General features: G+C 39.3%; 1 protein-coding gene across 3 annotated transcripts in view; it reads right to left on the reverse strand.

Moving 5' to 3' along the window:
- The window catches only part of TP73 (tumor protein p73), a 60,073-nt gene that overhangs the window by 17,209 nt on the left and 16,245 nt on the right, over positions 1–26,619 (reverse strand). For all 3 annotated transcript variants that reach the window (XM_072427105.1, XM_072427104.1, XM_072427106.1), the window contains exon 3: positions 15,639–15,884. In XM_072427105.1, the coding sequence (XP_072283206.1) occupies positions 15,639–15,884 (246 nt within the window). The remainder of the gene's footprint in view (positions 1–15,638; positions 15,885–26,619) is intronic.

The following is a 26,619-nucleotide window of genomic DNA, read 5'->3' on the forward strand; positions in this document are numbered from 1 at the left end:
GTATACCCCTCAGTGCCCAGTCTCCAATGAGTATACCCCTCAGTGCGCAGTCTCCAATGAATATACCCCTTAGTGCCAAGTCTCCAATAAATATACATTACCCTTTGTGCACTCCATCCCCAGCTCATAAGCATCAACCCCTCAGTGTCCAATCACATTCCTAATCCCTCTGTGCACCCCTCATCACCAGCACATGGCACACTTGTGCAAATCTATCCAGTCCACAGTGAACCTCATATGACTATTTCACGTTGTATATGTGAATCATTTCTTACCTGTATCCATCTTCTCTGACTTTTACATGATTATCATCTTAACAAAAGTAACATTTATTTCATACACATATATTCACAAATTATAGATTTCTTGTATACAACATTCCACTTCCAAAAATTACAATGACCTGTACCCACAACAAAAATTACCCCCTTCATGAATGGGTACACATTTGCCTGAATAAAAAACATCAATAATAGATACATAAATATGTTTGTGTTTAAAGCACTATAAAGTCTTTTGAAACATACAAGGACCAAAGCTAAGTGTGTTCCATATTCAGTACAAAATGTATTTTTGTACAATGCTCTGTTAATCCACAGGAAAAAAAAAAAGCTTTGTAAGGGGGTACTTAATTCCGAACAAGCCCGCGCTGGGAAATTGTCATTGTTCAATAATTCCATCACCATGACATGTAAGGCTATTCCATCCAAAAGTCATATTTGTATCTTTCTGAGTCATACAGGCCTCTATCTTTTCCATTCTGATCTTACAATGTACCCCGTGTGTTGAAATATGTCAATGAACGATATTACAGGGAATTAAAGATTATCCCCTGACAGGTTAGAACAGGTCGGGTGCCTGATAAATGATCCCAAAAATTCACTCGGAGCAACATCACCGAGGTTTGCCGGGACAAGTCAGGAGAAAATGGTTCTTATTCAGGTACTTATAGAGAGGCCTTCAAAGGTGCCGAGATGGTATTTACATTGAAAGATTAATACTGATAATATGCAGCAGAGATTCTGTATAGGGCAGGATTACTCTATATGTTCTTACAGCATTAAAAATATGAATAATTATGAGTCTGCTACATGTAAAATTTACTATACATGCGCCATGTTAATATTTTGATGATTGTTATTAATTGAATGATTTTATTGGGCCCCAAGTTCGAGATATTGATCAACAATAGGTAATAAAAGTTTGAGGTAAAAATTGGAACTTCTATCCCCAGTGAGGCCATTAACTTGTTTGACTTTTTGTATAGTTTGCACATTTTTTTCACGATAAGAAAATATAACACTTCTTATCCATTTATTTACCCAGCGAAGTAAATTGATCAGATTTATGTAGTTGATATGGAGTTTTTTTTTTTTTTTTTTTTTAGGAACAATTATAAATGTTACACGTGTTGCACACATGCATCCTGTTTAATTAATCTTCTGTGAGGAGTGTGTAGATGTAATAACAACTAATTGATGGATGATTGGCTATCTGTCACTCCTGTGTCTTCCTGGCCCTGGGCAGTTAAGAGATACATTGACGATTTGTAAAAGTACTGTGCTAACATTAGGTTTTGCTTTAGGGTCCCCACAACATCCTAATAGCTCATATGCTTTATTATAATAACCCCATCCAAACAGGAGAATTGGCTCTGATCTAATAAAGCTCTCCAAGGCTGGAGAGGATACACTTTGTTCAGTGAACCTGGGTGATCCAGAAAACCTGGAATGGATCTGGTCCAGGATTGAATGCATTTGCTAACAAATAACAAAAGACTTTTAAGAAATCCATTCCAGGATTGCTGTATCACCTAGCTTCACTAATGAAAGTGTATACTTTCCAGCCTTGAGCTTTAATAAATCTGCCTCATTGTCTCCTCAATCTACCATTCATGTGTTTAGAAAATTCACCTACCTTTCCCTCATTTCTCCTTCTACTTCCTGTCTTGCAAATCTTTGTCTTGCAACCTCCTCTTCTGCTGTCCCCTCTCTGTCAATCTCTCCAACACATTCCTTCTCATTGCTTCTTTTCTCTTGCCCCCCATTCTACCAGGTTCTCCGACCCATCCCCCCCCATTCCATGGCTCCTACTCTGCTGTCCTTTTTTGCATTTAATTTCTCTGATGGCACCTTGACTTGCTGATCCCAGTTGGAATGGGGCCCAGTTACATTATTGCTTAGTAGAAGTCCCCCTTACAGGTACCTAAAAACCTATTGTTGTGTTTCTGAAATCACATTAGGGTCATATTACATGGTAAATTCAGATGTAAATAGTGCTGAGCGGTGTTCTTTCAGGTTTGTTTTCACAACATTCTTCGGCAGGATGTTGTTACTCCTTAAATGTTATTTTAAACACTTGCTTTATACACGAAGAAATACTTTGCTTACCTTATTTGCCCGTCTAGTTTATTTTGCTTTTATCAAAGTAACCAACAATTAGAGAAGTGGAAAGGTTTTCTTTTTTTTTGGAGGGATTGTAAGAAGACATTACAACATGAAACAAGCAATAAAGGTAATTTATCAATGCAAGGTGTGTGAGTTGTTCTCTAGATAGAAGCTATACCACACTGTGATAAAACCCCGGCACTACAGAAGTGACATCGGCACCATTTATATTTTACACTCAGATGCCGACTTATAAATAGTGTTATCACTGCTTTAAAAGAAAGGCAACTTACATTCTGCTATGGTGACCGTCATTAGTATTCTCAACATACATGTTATAGTTTACAGAATAAATAGTGATCAATTTTTTTTTAAAAAAAGGCATTTTTTTCTGGCTTGATAACAGTGTGTTGCAAATATAAAATACTATTTCTTCTAATGCTGCTGCCCAATAATATAGTAACACATATAATCATTTTATTTTTAATTATTCAAATATCCAGTTTCCATATACCCCTATAGGAATTCATTGCTGGACTTAATAGCTGGACCACAGGACGGAGTCACTATTAGTTCCAAATTGTAAAGGTGCTTTGGATATATTAGACCAGTGATTCTCTACTAGGGTTAGATGGAACCTTTGGAGTTCCTTTAGAGGTTCTTTGGGGCTCTTTGAATTGTGGATGTCTGTCCCTCCATCTGATGGTGGGTGCATATTTGCAGGTCCAATACCACATGGTAGGGTCAGTGGCATGACACTAATGTTCCTTCTGACTACCAATGTAGGGGGCATTTGTCCCACAGACCCCGGAGTTATTTTCAACAAGGGTTCCCTAAGACCTGAATAATATATAAAGAGTTCCTCTGGGGTAGGGGCTATATTTAGACTAGAACACCACATCTGACTAAATCAGGTCTATAACTAAATCTTTAGGATTTTGCTTCCTGTCCAGGTGCTGCCGGATTGTGTAAAAAGCCCCATTTTTATGTTGACATTCCCAAACAATCCAGGACTTGCCTGGGATAGGAGACTTTCCAGGAGAGGAGCTGCCTATGACAGAACAAGCGCTCACCTTGCCATGTTATGACACGGATAAACCTCGGCTGAACAGCGATCCCCCTGCCTGCAGGAATTACACACTACACAAACAAGTCCTAACTAATAAGATTATCAAGTCATAACACATCTCACATCCTCCGATATCATTCATTCAGAACAGGCATACCCACAGCTGCAGGAGAACTACAACACCCATCATTTGTCTTCAGCCACTAAAGGAGGTGTGTGGCAGCTTTGAAGGCATTGGGGACCTATATTATGTAACGGGTATATTTACTCATTGCAGGGCCTGAGCACTGACTGTGATATTAGCATTCCCTCTTGCTCAGGCATCAGTCAGTAATGACTTACAATGGAGTAAGTAGTAGCATGAAATTACTGGTGAGGCGAGTATCATTGGGTTAGGTAGGGGTCACTTTGACCTGAATGGGCATAGTGGCAATGGCCCTGATTTATTAAAGCTCTCCAAGGCTGGAAAGGATACACTTTTATCAGTGAAGCTGCGTGATCCAGCAAACCTGGATTGGATTTAGTCATATTTTATTAGTTAGCAAATGTTTTGAATCCTGGACCAGATCCATTCCAGGTTTCCAGGTTTGTTTGATCGGATCTTCTCCAGCTTTGGAGAGCTTTAATAAATCAAGCCCTTTGGGGTTTTTGGATATACTGTAGTGATTTAATTGACCAAATAGGTGACTTTTTTGTATGTGGGCGATTATATATTTTTAAAGTATAATATTTGTGTTATAGATGTATATAGGTCAGACCTTTATACAAAGTAAAGGCCAATATGCTGCATGTGATTCCTTGGCTCTTGACACCAGTAACTCCATTTTTGACAGTCAAGTCCAGTCTGTCAAACAACCTTTAACACTCATGTACGGATATCAGTCTGCATGACACAAACTTCACTTCTGCCCTTGGAGATGCAAAGCCTTCGTACAGCCCCTGATCGGCCCCAGACCGTCGATCCGCTAGTCGATGCGTCCCAACACATTTGGAGCTGATAAAATAGCAGTTATCTTCAGCTGTTGACAAGGCGGCGTCTAGACTTGTCTGTTTTGGGGTTATTTTATTCCATTTTTTTTTCTTAAATGAAATGATTTGCCCAAACAATTACATTTTCCCACCCTCACCCCTCCTTCTGTACATTCCAGTCTTTGAAAAACGGACTGAACACAACTTGCCTGGAAGTGTAATCAATGGATCCCAGCGAACGGCACCACCAACTACGCAGCAGAGAGAGGGAGAGATATGTAGCTGGGGGCTATTATTCTTTTTTTTTTTTACACTCCTACCAGGCAGCTGTATGAGTCCCGGGACAGGTTGGAACAAGATAGCGCCAGCGAAGTGATAATTATTTGTCTGTCATTTTCCACTGGCATGTAGGATCTTGCAAACCGCAAATACCGTTAACTGGCCTGAGTGAATCTGTTATGACAGATCCTAGAATATGCAGGCAATAGCAGAGCATAGCTGAATGGTTTTAGCAAGCATTGTGCATATTTTTTCATCTTTACCTTGTTTGGTATTTTTCTGAAACAGCTTGGGAGAGCGGAAGAGTAGATTGGTTGTGGAGAGGAATAATTAAAAAAGGAGCGAGAAGCAACAGAGGTCTGCAATAGAAATGGTGGGGAAAGAGAACATCCCAACATGAGGTGAGGATGTGGTGATTGCTAGTAAAACATTGTAGTGTATAAGATGCACCCAATACAATAATAGGAAAACAAATAAGATTTATATCACAGCATGATCATCACTTTTATCAATCAGATTTTGTTTGATGACAATCAGTGTTTGGACCACTGTACTTTACCTACACTAATGTGGCAATCAGAAATTCCATTCCGGTAACCAATCCTAATATTTGGAGGTAGTGTAATCATTTAACTTCCATTGTGGCAGCTACTTTAAAAAAAAATGGTCATTGCTTCAAAAATTTGATCAGACTGTTTTGAAAAGATCATCAATAAATTCCAGGATTACCACCACCAACACAGCGATCTCCCTTTTATAAATATGTCTCTTGCTAACTCACTGTGTATTTTAAATACAAAAACTTTTACTTCATCCTTTTTTTGCATGTCAACACAGCGGATCTCCTACAGCCCCTTTCAGCCAAGTCTATACGTGTTACCTCCAGGTAAGCATAAAGAAAAATAAAAGCATAGAAGATGCCTGGTCTCCAGTTTGCACCCTGTGGTTCCTTGTACCGACCCAAACAACTCTAATGAGTCCTCCGGGGATGTGTGGGACAGCAGAAAAAACAGTGCACAGGGGTAGGGGGGCCTTTGACACCACCTGAAATGTTGGATGCTGGACATTGTCAGCCTCTCTACTATTTAATAATAGGATAGATGAGCATTGGGTGCAGTGGGTAGGGTAATTATTACCCTTTTAGTTTTTTTATAATATTTTATAAAATATTGTTTTCTCTCTGACCAAACATAACATTATACCTTTCTCAAAGTTCTCCTCTACAGCACTGACTCGCGAAAGCTGCATGGATTTCAGAGCTAGAGTGAATCTTGTGCTAAACAAGAATGAATGCTGACAAATTAGATGGAAACTCTTGTTAGTGAACTGCTGTTTGCACCGTGCCGAGTCCTGGTTGGTAATTTCAAATTAAATCTCACTTTTACTTTACAATAATTTGCAGTAATGAGTGCAGGGTGGTTTTAGTAGTTTAAGTACATTTTACATGCAATGTATTCCTGGAATCCCAGTTAGCGTCAGTGGAAGTAGCTGTCCAGCACATCAGCAGCAGTGCTACCACCAACAACTTTATAAGGCAAATTCTCCAAACATAGATGACACCACCGACGCCAACCAGCCAAAGGGTCACCATTAACCTGAGATACCTGGGGGATGAAGACTTGAAAGGATATCATCCATGTAATTTTTGTATATATTTATATTTAATTCTGCCCATCTGACAAATAGTTTGGTCCTGTCTAATGGACCTCCTGTGCCTATGCCAGGCTCACATGCAAGAATATATACTATATGACCTATATGAGCTTGCTGGACATCCCATTCCAAAACCATGGCCAATATGAACCTCCCTACCTCCTTTACAGCATAAAAACCTCCACTCTTCTGCAGTGACCACCTACCATACACTTTTTGTATGAAATGGTGCCCATTCAGCCAAAAGAACATTTGTGAAGTGAGGTACTGATAGTGGGTGAGAAGACTGCACTTGCAATGGCTGTTCCAATTTAATCCACTGAATGTTAAGTATTGTTGAGGTCAGGGCCCTGTGCGGGCCACTTTAATTCCTCCATCTCAAACTCATCACACCATGTCATGATGGAGCTGGCTTTCTGTACAATGGCACAGTATTTAAGTAACAGAAAAGAGCTTTCACCAAAGTACAATACATTACAGTACAATTTTTATTAATACATTACCCAAACTGTGGTCACAAGGTTTGAACTTATACATTTTCTAAAATGTCTTTGAATGTTAATGTTGGTCAATGGAGATTACATGCTTGTGTGCTTTATTTTGCACCTTGGATGGAATACTTAGCTCATATATTAACCAGTCATTATTTAATTATTGTTAGCCAGTATTTGTATAGCATCGGCATATTATGCAGTGCTTTACAAAGTCCATTGTCATATTACTAATTGTCCCTCGAAGGGGTTCACAATCGAATGCCCCTTCTATAGTCATATGTCCTTAACATAGTCCAAAGACAATTTTTGAGGGAAAGTCACTGCCTGTTTTTGGAATGTGGGAGGAAACCGGAGTACAAGGCACAGGGACATACAAACTCCTTGTGTCCTGGCTGGGATTAGAACCTGTGACCCAGTGTTGCAAAGGCCAGAGTGCTAACCACTGAGCCAACCTGGGTCCAAATATGGATAATAGATAGGTGTGCATAAACTCCTGGCCTTTTATACATTACAGTTATACAATTTATTAAATCTTTAACAGATCCCCACTTGGGTAAACTAACAAACCCACGAAGAATGGAAATGTAGCAGTAAGCAGTGCAAATATCAGAAACACCAGAAAAAACACACAGGATACAATAATTCTACTTGCTGTCATAACATCACCCATATCTGGCTTTACACAGAACGCGCCTCTTTAAACAATAAAGCTGTCTGCAATCTGACAAACTTCCATGCACCTGCTGGGTTGTTACAGAACACGCGTCTGTATTATACATCTCAAAGAGGCTCCAAAGCATCTTCACCATCCAGCAGCATTTTCCAATTTCATCTGCGACAAGCAGTGTGAGAAATCTGTGATGTACAAACCTGGGAATTCTGATAAACTGGCATCACTATGAACTAAAGCTACGTACACACTTCCAATTATTATCGTTGGAAAACGAACGACGAACGTTCCTGCACGATATATATGAACGATCGTATAGCACCGATACTGCACATAGAGGTAACGACGCGATCGTTCGTAGATATTGTACACACAATAGATACGATCGTTTAAGCGATAGAGGAACTATGTGCACGACAGGAAAGTGAACGGACGTTCGTTCATCACGCATGCTCTGAACATGGACGATCAACGAACGACCGTACACACGAATGATGGTCAACGATCGTCGTCCAATCCGATCCGCCGGTCCGGTCGTTCGTTTCCAGCGACTTTCCTCGTTCGTCGGCGTCGTTGGTTACTTTTTTACGAACGATTTTTTGCCCAATCGATCGTTCGTCGTTCGATTGGAACGATAAAAATTGGAAGTGTGTACGCACCTTAAGTTTAATCTACAGTGGCCACCTACCATACACCCAATGCAGCTTTAAATACTCAGGCAGAAGGACAACTTTGTAGGGATTCCAACTTTTCTACAAATACACATATGGAACATGACAAACAATTAAGCGGTCATAGCTAGACAAAAAATAAACGATATCCCCGAGCCATTACGCATTTATTTTTCTGTGCCACTGAAGGTACAACAAAGGTTGTAGGCTGAGACAGCTATCCTGCCATTCGTTACCAGCAGACCTTCCACGAAATCAATCCACTTACACGCTCTGGGTCCCCTGTTTCTTCCCAAATCCCATAGAATGTCATTTGAAATGAATATATTAGGTCATCAGTAATCGTATTCTTCTCAGAAATATTTTTAACCTGGGTGTGAAGAAGCTGAAGGTAGATGGTGACCCAACTTTTCAGTAACCACCCAAAACAGCTAGGTGGGTGCTGTAAATTCCAGGGTGGTGCACCCAGCTAAAAGGGTCTGGGGAGAACACGGAGTAACAGAGCCAGTTTCCTATTTTTTAACATTTTATTTTTTGTATTGTGGTCTTTGCTGTAAGACAATACAAAGTGTATTGGGAAATTATGTTGAGACCTTTGAATTTGATCTTATCAGGAAGCAGATTTCCAATGAACAGTCCTGTGCTGTGCACCATGACATTTATGGTCAGCTATTTGCAGGTGTGAGGTCATAATGGTTAGACAACAGAACTTGGGCTGTGTGGCTGGATGTATATATGTTGCTTCAGGGTTGGGCTACCAGGAGGTACTGAATAGGCAAATCTCACCCTTCCCTTTTCTCCTTTATCCAAGAATGTTACCAAACAATTGTCTGAAATCAAGCTATAATTTGTTCTGCTAACCATACCATTGATGTAATTTTGTGGGTCACCAATTTTTAATCCTGATCAGGAAGGCTTCTACCAGCTGTAAATGCGATTGCTAACAGAATATGGCGTTTTTTTGCATTCCAAAACATCTCCCATTATTAGAAAACCTGCAGCGCACAACCAAAAGACAAAAATGAACCACAGTGCCGCTAAAGCCAAAACACAGCTGAATTATCCCTGAGGATCTGTCATCGTCACCCTCTGACCTTGTGCTTTGGAAGTGAACAGACCATAAAAATATAAAACAGGAAAAGTGTTTACACTGTATTTATACGGATTACGCTCATAAAGCAAGCCAGACTCCAAAGGATAAAGAGTAAAGGCTTGTCAATTCTGATACCTGCCCGTGCAGCATCCACTGCCGATGGATCCCAACATGAGCGGACGGGCTGTACAAGTCTCATCATGAATGCCAAGGATTAAAGCTTCACTGTGCTTTTTATAAGGTGTGGGGGGATGGAGATGAGGTGCCAAAATTTAATTTGCAGTATTTGTAGCACCTCCATCCTGCATGTTATTACCAGGAATAAGTCCTTGACTAATGCTATTCAAATGCAACAGGTAAATTAGGTGTAATCTATATATCCTCTCAGGTGGCTAATTCTATGGTTTTCTTTTTGTTTTGTTTCCTTTTTAAATAAGACATCTATTGCATGGCCACTTTATTAGGTAAATCTACTATATTCAATAATAAATCATTCATTAAAATAATTTCCTAGTGCCAGTGCCTGATGTCAGTCCTTGGAAATCCCCATGTCTAGTAGATTGGGTGAGAAAGGCGCAGGTTTGGGAACCAATCAGGTGTTTTGCATGCAAATATACTGATAGAAAATGATAAGAAGAGTGGACAGAGGGATGACCTTAATCTTGTGCTTCTCTTTCTATGTCCAATCAGCAAACTTGTTCTAGAATGAGCTTCCAAAAGTCGTGCAGTGACAGCTTTCAAGAGAAGATGAAAACCAGATAGATAACCACAGTCTGATAGAATGAATGTGATATATGCAAGATATTTATTTTGGGGAGACACCATTCTAATGGAAAGGAATGTAATTGGATTTTTTTTTATTGGTATCAGGTTGCCAAGGGGTGTCTTGGTTGCACAGGTTGCAGTGTTCTCCCCAGCTTCCGTTAGCACCACCCGGCACTTTTCAGTAACCACCCGGCTGTTTTTGGATGGTTACTGACAGCTTAAAAAAAGATTCTGTGGAGAATACGGACATGTGCTGTAATTGGTTAGATCATCTCATGTTAATCTGTACTGTGGGGTAGAACAGAAGGGTTACCTATTCTCCAATAAAGTTTAAAATAAATATCAGATGCCAGCCTCAGAATAACTTTACAACATGTAAATTTTGATGAAAAATAATTTTTGGCAAATAGCAGTTTTTTTACTTCCAAACACAAACACATACAGGAAGGGACATCGGTAGACATCACACAGCTCAAATAAATGTGTAGAATTTAAGATGGTTGTCTCTTTTACTCAATGCAATTCACCTTCTGGCTTCTTTGGGGTTTATTTTTGAGACTCTTATTTATGGATGATGAGAGATAAAAATCCCAATCGAGAGATATTGTGGTGTAATAGTGGCATTTATTTTTTAGCTCCGTGTTAGGAACAGAGAGAAGTAGTGGTAGCAATATTAGTTGTTTTAAACTATAACTGGCATAAATGGCCGGGTGCAACTTGGTGACCCTTGGCAGGTAAATGCTTATTGTTTCCAGTGAATTGTGAGAGAATTTTTTTCTTAAACCAAAGGAATCTGAAGAGTAGTGTATGAAGGAGAGCTTGAAAGTGGAGCGGCTCTGATTACAGTTAGATACACCCCTGAGCAGCCTGGGAGCACACAAAGAACCGGATATACTAATATTTGATATGAGACGTTTTACTGAGTTCACCTCAATATTAGTTTTTGTTAAACTGTAGCATTAATCCAGAACACTTATTGCAGGCCTACTGGAAGAATGTGTAACTTCCTAATGCCCTGCAATAAATAAAAGATATGTAAAACAGATTGGTGGCTGTGACTTTTTAGTACAACTTCAGTGATTCCTTATATGACACCCCATTACCAGTTGGCATTAGGAAGGTCTGGGAACTCTTCATTCTGCACCCCAGTGGGGCTCTAGGATCAGGGCATTTAGTGCAGGTGTAGAATGCAGGTCAGCAGATTCCCATTTACATTATGACAGTTTTAAGGTTGCATCTACACAAGCCTACAAAGAATTGTGATGGACTTGAGCTAATATGATCCAGAAGGACAGGTTCCCTGGAATTTGTGACTTTATTTCTAACTCTCATTAATGTCCACCCCCCTTCCTCCCAAGGTCATGAAAAAGCAGCAACTGTAGTAGCCAACAGCAATTACGTTGAGTGATTTTTTTTTTAACGTACTGCTCCTGGACAGATGTCTAATGCAGAGTGACAGGGGATAAGATCCTATTCAACCACCCCGGGACCTACTGAAATATGTTGTGCTTCTATGTGATTACCATAACTTTTTTGTATTTTTTAATAGCAGAAATAATATGTACTATATGGTCAAAAGTTTGTGAACAGCTAATATCATATCGATACCCATATCCTGTTGCAATATCATGGGCATTAAAGTGCACGTAAAACCTAACAAATAAACTTCTATTTGCTTCCTTTTAAATAATTACATTGAAAGGGTTTTGTTATATCTGTTACAACAGTACAAAAAAGAAATATATTAGTTGATCTTGCAAGAATTTGTTTTGTCCTGTGCACACTTCCTGTGTTATCCTAAGGACCCCATCTAAGTCTCATCTTGGACAACAGAACAAGTAGATCCTATATATGTTATGGAGATAAGGACAGTGGGAGTAAATCATTTTTTTTTTCTTTGAAAGTCTTTAAAGAGTGGAAATGTGCACTTATTGAAGAGTCAGGAGTAAAATTTAACATTAGGTTGGGTTTAGAAAGATTGCATTTTGTGTTAAAGTATACCTGTTCTATTCAGAATATTCCTACAGAGAGAAGATGTATTATTCATTACAAAGGTAATGGTCGCTCCATACATAGAGATTTTCTCAGTCAGGGTTCAGGCTTCTGTGGAAAAACTGCCCGGTTGGGAGGTCCAGAGTAAGGGGGTGACTAGGCCGGGAATATATTAGGACTTGGGGTGGTTTGAGGGATGCTAGGCAAAGAGGGTAGTTTGAAGTATGTCTGTGTTGAAAGTTCAGTAATCACAGTTTTAGGGTATTATCGGGGGTAATATTTTTATGGAATATGGTTTATTTTTACACTTAATTTGTGGTTTAGTACAGTTTAGAATAAGTGCTCCATGTAAATGGGCATTGTTTTCTTTTGCTTGAACCATGCGTCAATTGCAGGTCAACAGATATACATTTACTTCAGAAGTATGGAATACACTACAGTTATGAGGTTGTGTTTTTGACTTGTATTGTTTTGGATACAGAAGCTTCTATAAGGATCCCTTCATACTGCAGCCAAGAAAAATAAAAATGCAGCCCTCTGCTGCATTTTGAATTTAAACACGTGTTTTAGCAACACTGCATTTATATACAGAAAGCAGCATGTGACCAACCCTTGGGTAATTGGGAAGGGATAGAGACAGACTTTACAATGACCCAAGACTGGAAGCCTTGAGCTATGCTGATCTCTAGTGCACCAAACTGGTGCTTAAGGATGGGGCAACTTTTGCTAAAAAAGTGTTTAGGCTCCAAGTAAAAGTTGCAATTTTACCCATTGAACCTGTGTGAATGTGTGCTAAGTAAGAGTGATAGCTAGGGGTGGTTGTTTGTCTAGCTAATGGAAGTCACAGCATCCTCCAGGAATGTGTTATGATGTCACAGGCCTTTGAAGTGGGATTGACTCCATGTTAAGTCACCAAGCCTCAGGCAAGTAAACAGGAGTGAATGGAGTAAGTACCTGTCCCCCTAAACTGAGCAAAACAAACAAACCTATAGGTTGCCCTGTGCACATTGTGAGTGCCCAATTGCTTTGTGGAAGTTCTGTGGTTAGGCTGAGAACAATACAAGGGAAAGCACTACAGACCTAATGTATCAACATGTCTAGTATGGTGTCTGACTAAAGCCAAGAGCATCTCCATCTCGGAGAGAATCTGACTGATCACTATGAGCAATGCAGATAGTCCACCAATCTTTGTTGCTAAAAGCAACCCATTAGTGGCTGATATTTCAGTGTTCAACCAAGAAATTGTTTTAAGCTGGGTGGGAAGAAGCTGCAGGTGGGTGGCAGCCCCTGTTTTGTGACCCAACTCTTCAGTACCCACCCGAAAAAAGCTGGGTGGCTACTGAAAGGTGCTGGGTGGCGCACCCAGCTAAAAGGGGCCGGGGAGAACACGGCATTTATTTTGTAAGCCGTGCTAGGTAAAATACTGGAATCAACATGATTGTTCCAGTTTGGGCCCAGACATATAGAAATGTCAACCTAGGAGAGCAGTTTGGTTAAACTGTTGAGGCTTAAAATGCGGTCCTGTATATTGAGTATATACAAAAGAACTAAAGCCGGAGATTTATATTCAATATGTATAACGTATGTATAACGAATGGCAGTATTGTCCAACATCCATATACAAATCTTTCATAAACGACTATATCAATATTGTCTTGCAAAATTTAGGCCACCTCTGAACAATGAACTGAAGGGATCTTTTTTTTCATGAATTAATCAAACCAATGGAGATTTGTACATCATGCAGGGTGAGGGGGGTACAAAACACAGGGTACTCCCTGGATTTTAGGGTAGGCTGACATAGTTGGACTTATTGTCACCATATCCCAGAGAGCTGGCTGTTGATCTGCCTGCAGATATTGGCTTGTTATTGGAGAAACAGGCAGCACCTAGCAGCAAAAATATATTTTCACAGCCAAGCAAGGTGGGAATGGCCAAGCCAATGGCTCTGGATCTTCTGGGAAATGGTCCAAACAGAGATGTGTTGAGAGGCTGGACAGTTCCTACAAACTATTGATAATTTCTATGTGGACTTCAACACAAAGATCTTATCAACTTCAACTAAATAATAACGTGTTAAGTAATCCCACTATCAGATATATTTAATGTTGGGTGCATCCAGGATATGTAATGTGCAAATATAGCACTTCCAGTTTTTTAGTACCTCAGTGAGGTCACAGAACTTTCTCAGAGTCCCTGCATCTGCTTTTCTCTCCAGAACACCTTTCTTGTTCAAGCATCACCGAAGGTCATTTGTTTCGTGGACTGAGCTCAGAGATGCCACAGTCATAAATGCCTAACACAGATCACATTCTATGCACATTTCAGAAATGTGGTTACCTTTAACTTATTACAGATGTTTAGTGATCATACCTTACTCACTCTCAATAGCATTCTATCTGCTTAGCATGAATAAAATTATCTCTCAATGAAATGAAACAAGGATTCAGATGAGATGCTATAAGCCACAAGAAACTCTCCTCATGCTGTTTGCATACATAAGCTTCTCCTTGGTTCACCTTTACTCCTTGTACCAGTCTGTTCCGATAGTTATATGCCAAGTGTCCCTATATCTGCAGGGTAATCCCTCTATTGTGAAAGTTATCTAAACCCTCTATGCCTCTACTAACTATTCTGCAAGAAAAAGGTGCAACCATGGTCACCAATGTCCCTGATGCTGCTACTTTTCATTACATCTGCACTAAACCACTTGAAGATGTATTGCTGTTGAAAGTCATTCTAGTTTTGGAATGCAGATCTCACTTTTGCCATTTAATTTAATTACCATTCATGGACAGCAAGGTGGCTCACAGGTTAGTACTCTGGCCTTTGCAGCGCTGGGTCCCAGGTTCGAATCTTGGCCAGGACATGGAGTTTGCAATTTCTCCCCGTGTTTGTGTAGGTTTCTTTGGGGTACTCCCACATCCCGAAAAAAAAGCACTAAGGTAATTGGCTTCCCCCCAAAATTTACCATAGACTGTATTAAAGACATATGACTGAGGTAGGGACAAAAGATTGTCAGCTCCTCTGAAGGACAGCTAGTGACATGACTATAGACTTGGTACAGCGCAGCGTAATATGATGGCGTTATATAAATTCTGTGTAATAATAATAAGTAGATGAAAAGGATTTCTTGCTGTCCACCCACTGACTGACTCTAAAAACCTCCACATGACCTCCAAGTGCCATGGCTTACTTACTTCTAGGATTTCCCAGGCACTGACTCAACTCATCAGTTCTTGTTTACAAAGTCTCGGAAAACTTCTAGACACTGATGAAGAAGAGAAAATAGCAGTGGAGAAAAAGGACATCATATATCATAGTATCCTACAGCAGTTGGATACTTTTATAAATTTTCCAGAAGAAAACATTTGATTGGTTGCTTTGCACAAACCTTTCAAAGTTTTGCTCCAGCTTCACTTTTAAAGAAAGCTTAAGGAAGAACTTTGGAACAAAACTAGAACTCTTCCCCACAATAAAATAACACAAAACAAATACTGTGCATCCATTTTCAATATCTAGACCCCCGGTTGTACATGTCAATACATAAACAAAATGTTACAGAGGAGACCAAGTACATGTGAGAGGTGACTTACAGTCCATGTGGCTGATTTTGCAGTGCTGGATTGCTGAAATGTGACCTCGAAGTTGTGTTGTCCTGGATAGTCTGTGTTGGAAGGGATGACCGGTGCAGGCGACATGGCATCGAAGGTTGAGCTGGGCTGTGAATAGGGAGAATGTGTGGGGACATTCGAGTTGTGCTCAGGGTTGTACGGACTGGTGGAAGCTGCTCGGCTACCAATGCTCTGATCCATGGTGTTGTTCAGCAGATTGAACTGAGACTGCAAACGGTGAAAAGGGGAGGAGAGAGAGGAGAAAAAAAAACACAGGTAAGAAAGACTGAAGCATCACACAGGTAAGACAGATTGAAGCATCAGATGCATTTTAGGATTCAAGGTGTCTAGTTACAGGAGCCTTAAAGGACTTGCTGGCTTTGGAGTCATTTGAAAAATTTCCTGAGGCTTTTTCCTTTTTGGTAACAGGTTAATACTTGTCAGGGAATAGAGTGACAGGTCTGTTGTGAGCCAGCTCCTCGCTGCTCAATAGAAAGAATGCTCTATAGATGAAAAGCCTGGGAAAAGCTTCAAAGATGTTCTACGAATTCCTAACCAAATGCAGTTTATGTATTTTTAAATATAAAACAATAAGTGAATCCATGAATACAAAATGTTGTATGTACAGCCAAAACTTTTTTTTAGTTAGATAGAATGGGGGAATTTGACCCCTTGACAAGTTATTATTTGTTGTGTGTGTCCCTACTGGGGAAATTTATAATGTTTGCCCTGGTACTATTAGTGAGGAGACAGAAAATGATTAACGTTTAAAATGTTAAAGTTGTCATCAGAAGAGGAAGAAATGTTAAACTTCCAATTAGAGGTATTCGTGCTGGTCGTAACGGTCTACAGTGGAGTTCTCCTTTGGGTAAACTTGGGTTACCCAATGGGACACAGATGACAAAATGGTAACATGGTAACATGATCTGAATCCTTGAAATAGCCTTGGGTAACCCCTGGTAAAAAAACTATGTACATAATATTGTATGTTTGCATTCCCAAAAAGTTTTGAAGCATTTACAATAAAAGAATAAAGCAGAATAAAGCAAGTGAATATACTATAAGAGTATTTACCAATCCTAGCAGATCATAAAACCCCTCTGCTTTGAGCAACACAATTTTCAGTAATAATGAAGACATAAAAAATAATATTAATGATAGAATAGTGAATACAGTAGGATTGGGTTGTACTCCCTTATACTGATCATAATGGAGAAATGCCCCTTACATTTGTGGCCAGTGTGGGTCACCTGTAAGATGGTGATCACTGGAGAAGTGCTTTTATATGCAGGTGGGTAATGAAATAGTGTCCATTTTTATTTATGGTCAGTAGAGAAGACCCCCCCCTTACATTGGATGAGAATACAAATCAATCCATCATTGTTAATAGCATAAGAATCCCGTAGCAGCTTGTGGAGGAACTGTGAGAATTCACCATGTTAAAGGAAGTTGCACTATAGGATTTCTCAATTCTTCCCTGCAAACATAAAAGGTTATGTATGCAGGGGATAGGTGGAGGAGCTGGGGCAGCACTAAATAGACACTATCAAAAGAGGAGAAGGCTATGATGTAGAGGCAGAGTATTTTACAAAGCAGATGAGGAATAGAGTAGTCATATGTTCTTCAAATGGCACAATGCAATCAAATACAAAAATAAAAGGAAAAAAATCAATACGTCGGTCATTTAAAATTTTTGATTGTTGCCTATTTTTTATTTTTAATTGCAATGTTTTATGCTATTGCTAGAATAGGGCCACAGTACAAATTTAAATAAAAGCCAATTACATCACCGGTAAAATTGCACACCCACAAGTTTATACACCTCCCGGACAAGGGGCTCAGAGTGATAAATGAGGGGTGGACACAGTTGACACTATAAGACAAAAAGCAAACTCCTCAGATGTGAAGTGAATCCAAGTGTGTTTTTATACAAATGATATGTTTCTTTGATTCATTGGTAGCACTTAAAGTGGACAGGCCAAGAGTAACAGCTAGGTTATGGGACCACACATCAACTTGATCGAGTTACATTTTGCAGATAACCTGTGCCCTGACCATTGTAGATGCAGACAATGACAAGGGATTAGGGATCAGTGTATTTTTGTAGAAATGCCCAGAGGGAAGTAGACACAGGATAGAAAACAAGGGGTAGACAGAACCAATGATAAGAGCTGGCTTTACATATTGCAGATGATTCCACAAAAGTCAAATGAAACATTTTACTGGAATAATAAATGAAAGGTAAGTATTTCTGTAGCTTTTTATTATGATTTCTCAAGATTTGGCAGGGTAATCTCTCCTGAATTAATAAATGATTATTTATGCGCAGGAAGATTTTATTTAAATTTAGTCCCAAAGCATTTACCTGCTTTTGCTGTTTTTGTGTTGCTGTCCTGGTCACCTATATGAACATTTGCCCTTATGACAATTGTCAGCAAGACTTAAAGAGATGAAAACTTGAAATGTTTGAAATGGTCACCAGAAAAGCAACAAAGGGTAATCTTATGGTAACACCTGCCTAAGGCCAAGTTCACATGGGAGTTTGTCCGAGGTGCCTTTTGTTAACCACTAGGTGTTAGCATTTTTTTTACAAGCATTCAATAGAAAAGTCAGAAGTTTATGGAAAAGGTTTGAGCAGAAGACAGCCCTAAGATGCTGCCCTGAAACCTCTCAAAAACTGTACTGCAACCAAACACTTGTGGTAGGGATTTCAACCACTCCAATAAATTTCAATGATAATCAGGGATTTGGGGGGAAATGCAGACTATCAGGAAGTTGTAGAAAAACATACCCAGTAGAAGACAAAAAAGGGTGTTATAACTATTACCTAGTCTATTTAAAACTATTCAAAAGGGCAATCCTTCCCCAATATCTAAATAAATGGTTCTTCTAAAAACAAAAATAAAAAATTAAAGCTTAACTCCAGGCACAAAAACATTTGTTTAAATATAATCTTCAATATTCACAAAGGATAGATTTACTCTGTGTGCACCAAATGCTTTTACAAATCCAGATGTTATCTTGTATAGAAAATAGAACTATGGTGAGTGTGGAATGTGAGGGAAGGGCAGTAGGTGGTTCACACAAGAGGGGGCAGATACATGACCAGTCATTCTGCACAACAAATGACCGGTCTGTAAGCTCTTGTGCGGCGGCAAAATGCAGCAGATAGTTCATGCTGGATTACTGCTCAGATCTAAGAGAAGAACACAAAGAACACCAAGGATTAGGAAGACATACTCATGCTTTTTTAAATGTAGACAATATTTGTTCAGCCTGGATTTCAGTGTTGTTATAAAAATGTATCATATGTATTCCTGTTACAGCAGGGTCACCCAGCTACCTTGTCCCCATTTAGCACTGTACCAAATCCACTTGCTGACTCTTTTATTGTCTTGATGAATATTTCCTTACCTTGTTAATGTATGTTTGAAAAAAAAAACAGCACATAATGCTATAAATCCTTTAATGCAGAAAGAGATGATAGCAAGGCTTTAGCTGACTGACACGGAACACTAAAATGCCACAGAAATTTCTTTCATGTCTTACAACTGATCTCTCACTTAGAAAGTAGCATTGGCTCGTTAACTGCGAGTTATTGCTCTGTTCTCCAGTTCACAGAAATTCAGTGAAAGTGGAAATATTAGATGCCATCACTATTGCTCTGCCATGCACCATTTCACCTTCCACATAATGACCCCAGGTTGGTTTTCAGTGTTATTTTCCTACTACTACTAATAAATATAAATATATATATATATATATATATATATATATATATATATTTATATTTCTCAAAGCATTTTTGGGGGCTGATCTGCAACATTTTACCCTCATTTGTAAACTTTCACCTTTATTATTCAAAAGTAGGGTTATATCATTGATGGTTTCAAATAACTACGAAGAGATTGGATTTCTAGTACCTTCATGAAACTTGTCAGAGAAATACAATTACTTTCCATAAAACTGTCATCATTTTTTTGAGGTTGTTGATTTATAACCTAGTTCCATCTATTGGATTTAGATTGTAAGCTCCTCTGAGCAGCGTCCTCTCCTGTTTCTGTGTCATTGTTGGTTTTGTCTGTTACTTGAAAGCCCTATTTAATGTACAGCGCTGCTTAATATGTTGGCGCTATTTAAATACTGTTACTATATGAATCTTATCTGTATGGCTAGCATATATTCATGCATGCCTTGTTTATGTGCAGTATATCTGCAGTTTTCACTAGCACCACACCTAATGCATTGCAGTTTTGCTAACTACAGCTCTATAGGTCCGTGTCCACAGGTGAAGTTTCTAAATTTTGCTACAGGACCACGGTTTATATTGGGTCAAACCGTATTACAATTTTTATTATTATTATTAATATTAATAAACAAGATTTATATAGCGCCAACATATTACACAGCGCTGTACAATAAATAGGGGTTGCAGATACAGACAGTGACACAGGAGGAGGGGACCCCGCCCTGAAGAGTTACAATCTTTCAGAGGCCTAACATTGGAGATTTAAAAAAGCACTAGCAACAAAGTATACATTTCTGGTATACAGTGATAGCATTTTGTTAAATGGTGAAAACATTCCTCTATTATGAATTTTAAAATATTGGTAAATGGAAAGGAGATATATTTAAATAGTGAAACTGGTTCACCTACAGTATACTGAAAATTGGTGCTCACTCTTGTGTAGTATATTCATCCTAAAATACTTTTATTGCCTTATTTAATGTACAGTACTCTGTTATATGTTGGCATATAACATATGTATCATAAAAATCCTGTTTATCAATAATATTATCATTATTAATATTATTAATAGTAATTATAAATCCTTTGCTTTATAAAACGTCATACAAAAAAGTTTGCCCTATGAATTGCCTCGTCTGCACATAACAGCTTATACTCATTTAAACTCTCAACTTTTTACCTTCCAGTGAATGTAATTCACATGGTGTGTTTGTTGTGGAGCTGTCAGAGAGTGTTTGTTTAGCTTCAGACTCAAAAAGGCGGCTAATAATATAGTTCTATTGTGTGCTGTGGCTTGGGTAGCTCTTATCCCCAAAAAATGTGGCTTTGCAAGCTGGACAGACGGTAAACACTTGCACATTTAAGGTTTATATTAGTTCACGTGAAAGTAGTTTACTTAATAAAGAAGTTCATATATCTGGAGGTGACCATTGTCATCGGGTGGCCACAGGCTTAGGAGTACAAACTCTGCTTTAAAACAGATTTGATGAATGTTATGAATGAGTTAGAGCACTTTGTAAACATCGCCATGAAATCCAGATTGGTAAGTGCACTGAGTTGGGTGACCACTGCAATGAAATGAATGTGTTACACTCATTGTTTGTTGCATGAGTAAAGCCCTCTTTTTTTTATATTTCTTGTGTTATATTACTAGCAACAGAACCCTTTAACCTGTACAAACTTCATCAATTAACTTTCCTTGATGAATGATAGGAAGGAGTTGTAGTAAACCCTGATAATGGGAGTGTCAGAGCCTCTAAAACATGTCGTTGTTTTATGTTATTTATAAGTGGGCTGTAGATCTTCTTGGACTATGAGCACAGTATGGTGCTGGTATTATATTTTCAACTTCTAGGTTTTTACTTTTGTTATGTGACTCAATGACAAAGCTTATTCTCTCACCACCTGTCCCTCAGCTGCCTGTACAAAAAGGGGAAGTTGGAGTCATTGTCACCGGGACAGAAAGATCTAGAACAAAACGACATGATGAAAGCTGTAAAAAATCTTCCTTTAAATATTAAAACATGTTGTTAGGTTTGTGTTATGTTGGAGCAATTTACCATTTCTTGCAGTCCTCATGGGCTGACAGTCAATTTCAGTGAGACATCTGCTATCTCCTATCACTGAAAATATAATTTTAAAGTAAAACTAAAGTTCCACAGATTAAAGGATCAGGAAGGTGGTTATTGCAGAAAGGGACAGGAGACGCACATGCTTAAGCTCATATGCGTAGCTCAGCTGACCTGCTCAGAAAAAAGCGGAGCTGAAACTCAGCAATTCCTGCTTCCCTTGCACATGTCAGGAATGAATGTAATCCTTGCAGGCGTTATGTCATCCCAGCATGGCCAATCAAGATGACCAAAGATTGTAAGGAGGAAAAAGAAAAGAAGGAAGATGTCAGCACCCTGTGATGGAATGGGGATGGGAGAGTACTTTGGGTTTAGTTCTGTTTTAAGGTTACTGGAAAAGCCTCTTCTGTGCCCTCACCGAGGTCACCGAGGTTTGATGTTTCCTAACCCTAAAGCTAAGCTCCACCTGCTGTCATTTTCTTGCCCAAGGTGTAAGAAAATCCTGGACACTGAGGCAACCTCATTGGACAGAAGTTAGCAGAAATCAGCTTTAAAGTCAGGAAAAGTCTGTCCCCAATAACAATGTAAAATTAAATCAGACGGGCACAGCCGAGGCTAAAAGTAATACAAAGACTGTTCTGGTGCCTGTGCTTTGGCTGGACATTTACAAGTTCTAAATAATCTAAAAAGCACAGGTTCACTTTTCCAGATTTTTCACTTCAAGGGATGATCACAATGCATAACTATATTTTATTTTCAATTAAAAATACATTTTGAGACCATTAAAAATGATTTCAATGATTTCTTAAATAAGAATTGTTTTATAACAAACACTTGTTCTGTTACATCACTCTTCCTGCTGTTGCTGCAACCACCTTACACCTGCTATCAAATTTTTTTTTTCTATCATTGTAAGACTTCACGGGTATCTCTTGGGGCATTTGCTGTTTTTAGAACATATGCTCATAGTCAGTCGAGGCAAAGAATAAACTTGCATTAAGTCTCACTTCACATGTATGGATAAGGCTGCATACACACGTGCAATAATTGTTGTTGAAAATTATCTTTCACAATCCTTTCCAACGATTTAGGACTGCACGATGCATGAACGAGTGCTGTACATACAGCATCGTTCTGCTCTACGGAGAGGGGAGGGGGACAAACGATGGAGCGGCACCATGCTGCGCGCTCTCCCCCTTCACTTCCTTTACAATCGTTCGTCGTCCATCGTCCGTGGACCTGCCAGGACGGTCGTTCAGACGACAAGCTCTGTACACACGCCAGATTCTTGTATGATATCGGCCCTGAGCCGATTATCGGACGTGTGTACGTAGCCTAAGCCAACACGTACACATTACTATATCACAATATTATTTTGAATAATAAAAAGAAAAAAAAACATACAAATGACAAATGTTCCGCACTTTATTGTTTGTGGTTTCCCGCTATGACAAACTGCAGTATACACAGGTCTGCATGTATGTAAGTAAGACAAACTAGTCAATTTCCCAGGGGCCCAAATGACATATTGCCAGCATGTACAGGGAGAAGAAATGCTGCGCATTGGAGGCCCAACTTTATATTTGTCCAGAGCCCTATTATGTCTAAATCTGTCCTCAAGTATGTGCCAGTAATGCTATTCTGCTCATCCACAGTTCAATGTCTGTTGAATGTTTGCACAGCACAGGTGCTGGAGGGCAGTCAGCTTCCTGGGGCATTCCACAGACTTTTTGTTGACAACTTATAAGCATTATTATAACAGCATTATTTAGACAGTTAGAAGACTGGTCAATATTTATCTCCACATGATTTAAGTGGCTATCTTCTTTACTATGTGCATTCATACATTTAGGCAGGAAATATTTAATGTCAACTACTAATACAAAAAGTGGAGACAAGCAAATGTGTGATAATGAGGTCCCATGCTCCCTGAACCACTCTCACTATTTGAGCCTGATGAATTTTGGCGCTAACATCTACATTGATGATAAAACCTAATTTATCAGTATCTTCGGGTAGTCAGCTGACCTTATTTTTGGGTGAATAACATTGCTGATCCAAAACCTGACCAACTGAAGCAACCCCAGCTCCCAACATGACCCACCCAGGCTTAGGCTAGGTACACACGTGCAACAATTATCATTTGAAAATGAACAATCAACGAATATTCACAATTATTTTGAACGATTGTATTGTGCACAATTTTGTACATGCTGTAACGATACTATCATTCAAATATAACTCACCAATAATGTACACATTAGATACAATCTTTTGAGAACAATCATTCGAATGAGGCAGGAAGTGACATGTACAGGAGAAAGTGTATCAAAGGACAAATCACGACCAATAAACGACCTTACACACAATCGAATATGAACGATCGTCGCCCAATCAGATCAGCTGGGGCGGTCGTTCGTTTCCAGCGAGATCCCTCATTTGTTAGCGTCGTTGTGCACTTTTTTTGTTAACAATTATCGAACGATCGAATCGTCGTGGATTGTTTGTTTCCAACGACAATTATTGCACGTGTGTACGCAGCCTTAGGGACTTTTCTTTGGCCATGCAAGAGATATAGGTTTTCTAATTAAAACCCTAGCATATAAACTCATGACTTTTAACCCCAATCAAATACAGACATAAAATCCAAAATCAAAGTGCCCCCGCTTCTGGATTTTATGTACCATAAATTCCTTTTGTGGTGCACAAAAAAAAAAATATTAAACTTTCTATGTGCCATCAGATAACGTGTGCGGAATTCGTCATTATGCCAAGTATGACTAGGAGAGTGGATTTCCTGTCTTATCTTGATAGAACACTCTGTGGAGACCTGTGTAAGCCACCCCATATTTGCTTTCTAATTATCCTTTAATTGACCTGGGTGGGATAAGTGTCTCCAGCCTACAGGCTATTTATCAGTAAAAGTCATTGTAGGCATTATCACTATCTGTATGTGTCAACACCATAGAAGAGGTTAACCTATCTCTCATGTCTCTGCAGGTTGCAAATTGTAAGAAAGATCACTTCCATCTGTAATCTTGAATCTAAAGGTGCCAACAGACATTGGCTCACGCTCAAAGGATGCAGCCAACATGGTTGGATCAGAAAGTGACTGCAGCCATAATTCTACCCAAAGTTCTGCCCTATGTTTATTGATCGACAAAGGCTAAAAGGCTAATAGTCAGGGCCAGGTTTGATCTCTGGAGCCTACAGGCACACATTTTTATAGATTCCCTAAGTTAAGGCATTTTCTGGTAAGGTCACCCCATACACAAAACATTTAAATGCGTTCCCTGACCTTTACTAAGATTATGATTTGTAATTATGATTTGATCATAAACTTATACCAAGAAAAGGCTAATTGTTGCTGTCTGAGGTCACATGGCTACTGAGCCTAAAACATTGGCTCCTGCATGCCACAGATGAGCAGATTTGGTAGGGTTGGGGGTTCACAACAGAATTCCGTCTATCAATTTTCCTGACAGAAGCCACAAATCTACCATATACACATTCCTCTAAATAAAGATGACAAGTCTAGAACGGTCATTGGGGTTTTTCAAAAAGTTGGAACCCCACTTCTGGGGTTACCGTCAGGATGTAACTCTATAGCAGTATTTGTGCCTCTCACAGTTAAAGTGAGACCATGATCTGTAAAGCTGCGTACACACTGCCAATTTTTGTCGTTGGAAAGGATCTTTCACGATCCTTTCCAACGACAAAGGAGTGCACGATGCATGAACGGTGCTGTACATACAGCACCGTTCATGCTCTATGGAGAGGGGAGGGGGAGAGCGACGGAGCGGCACCCTACTGCGCGCTCTCCCCTTCACTTTCATTACGATCGGCTGTCGTCCATCGTCCGTGGATCCGGCAGGTCGGTCGTCTGGACGATGGACGACACCGACTGTACACACGGCAGATTTTCGCCCGATAATTGGCCGATGCCGATTATCGGGCGATAAAAATCTGATGTGTGTACATAGCTTAAGGGTGACATTCTTCTCAATGGCCAGCAATGTAAGAGACATTCTTCCCACTGATCATACCCAAACTTTGAGCTGTGAATATAGTAATTATAGTCAGGGGTTCCCAAAGATCTTTTTCAGGGCTTCCCCTTTGTTAAAAAAGGTCTAGAAACATTGCTTTATCTTATTAACTAAACACTGGAATATGGTTTTAGGTGCATTGCTTTTAATAGTAATTGTTTAATGTTTACTGGTGGATTTACTGGTGGGTTTCTCTGATGGTAGAGAGTAATGAGATTTAGGCAGAGAGCCAATAGAGAAAAAACCTTCAACACAGAGAAGAGTAATGAACATGAAATGTACATCAATCTATTAACTGCAAAAACAAATACCAACCATTCAAAATTCATATTTCAGCGTTACTGCATTTGACACAACATTGTTGCAATTCTACTTTGTCACATAAGATGTCTTCACTACAGCAAATCAGCTCATTAAAGCAAGATAACAGCTGCTAGATTAATCAAAGGTTAAATATTGGTTCCGAAATTGGACAGAAATTGGACAATTCCGAGGTGCACTGGTGACAGGTTCACTTACATTTTCTGCTCCCAGAATAAAGCAGACAGCTGTGTAATTTTCAAGAGGTGTTCCTGCAAGCAGGCATTGGAAATGAGAGCTGTCCCAACACATTATGCCGCATTCTTTAAGACCACAAGAATTAATGTTACTAGCTATGTCAATAGGTATTTTCTAATAGATGATTCCATGACAATCAGCTCATTCACAGCACAGATTCCTCTTTCTACAGAAGAACAACTGTTGGCTGAAACTATACCTTCTGCTAGAAAGTAATACAAATGCAGGAATTAAAGAGGAAGTTTGCCTTGAGATGAAAAGCTTGGAGGCAAAAAATGTTTTTATTATAAAAAAGAGACATACTGTGCAACTTGTTCAGTAAAGATGCTTTAGAATGTTTAGCTTAATATATGCTATCACCACGTGCTAGGATAAAGGACTGCAATAGGCATGTGTGGGATTTAGGTCATCCATGCCCAGCCAAAAAAAATGACCATGAAGAAGCTAGGGGAAAGATGGCGAGGAAGGTTGGGATCGTTGCATTGGGGAAGTAGCTGGGGGAAAGATGGCGAGGAAGGTTGGGATCGTTGCATTGGGGAAGT

Source organism: Pyxicephalus adspersus, chromosome 11 (genome assembly GCF_032062135.1).
Source record: "Pyxicephalus adspersus chromosome 11, UCB_Pads_2.0, whole genome shotgun sequence".
NCBI lineage: Eukaryota > Metazoa > Chordata > Amphibia > Anura > Pyxicephalidae > Pyxicephalus > Pyxicephalus adspersus.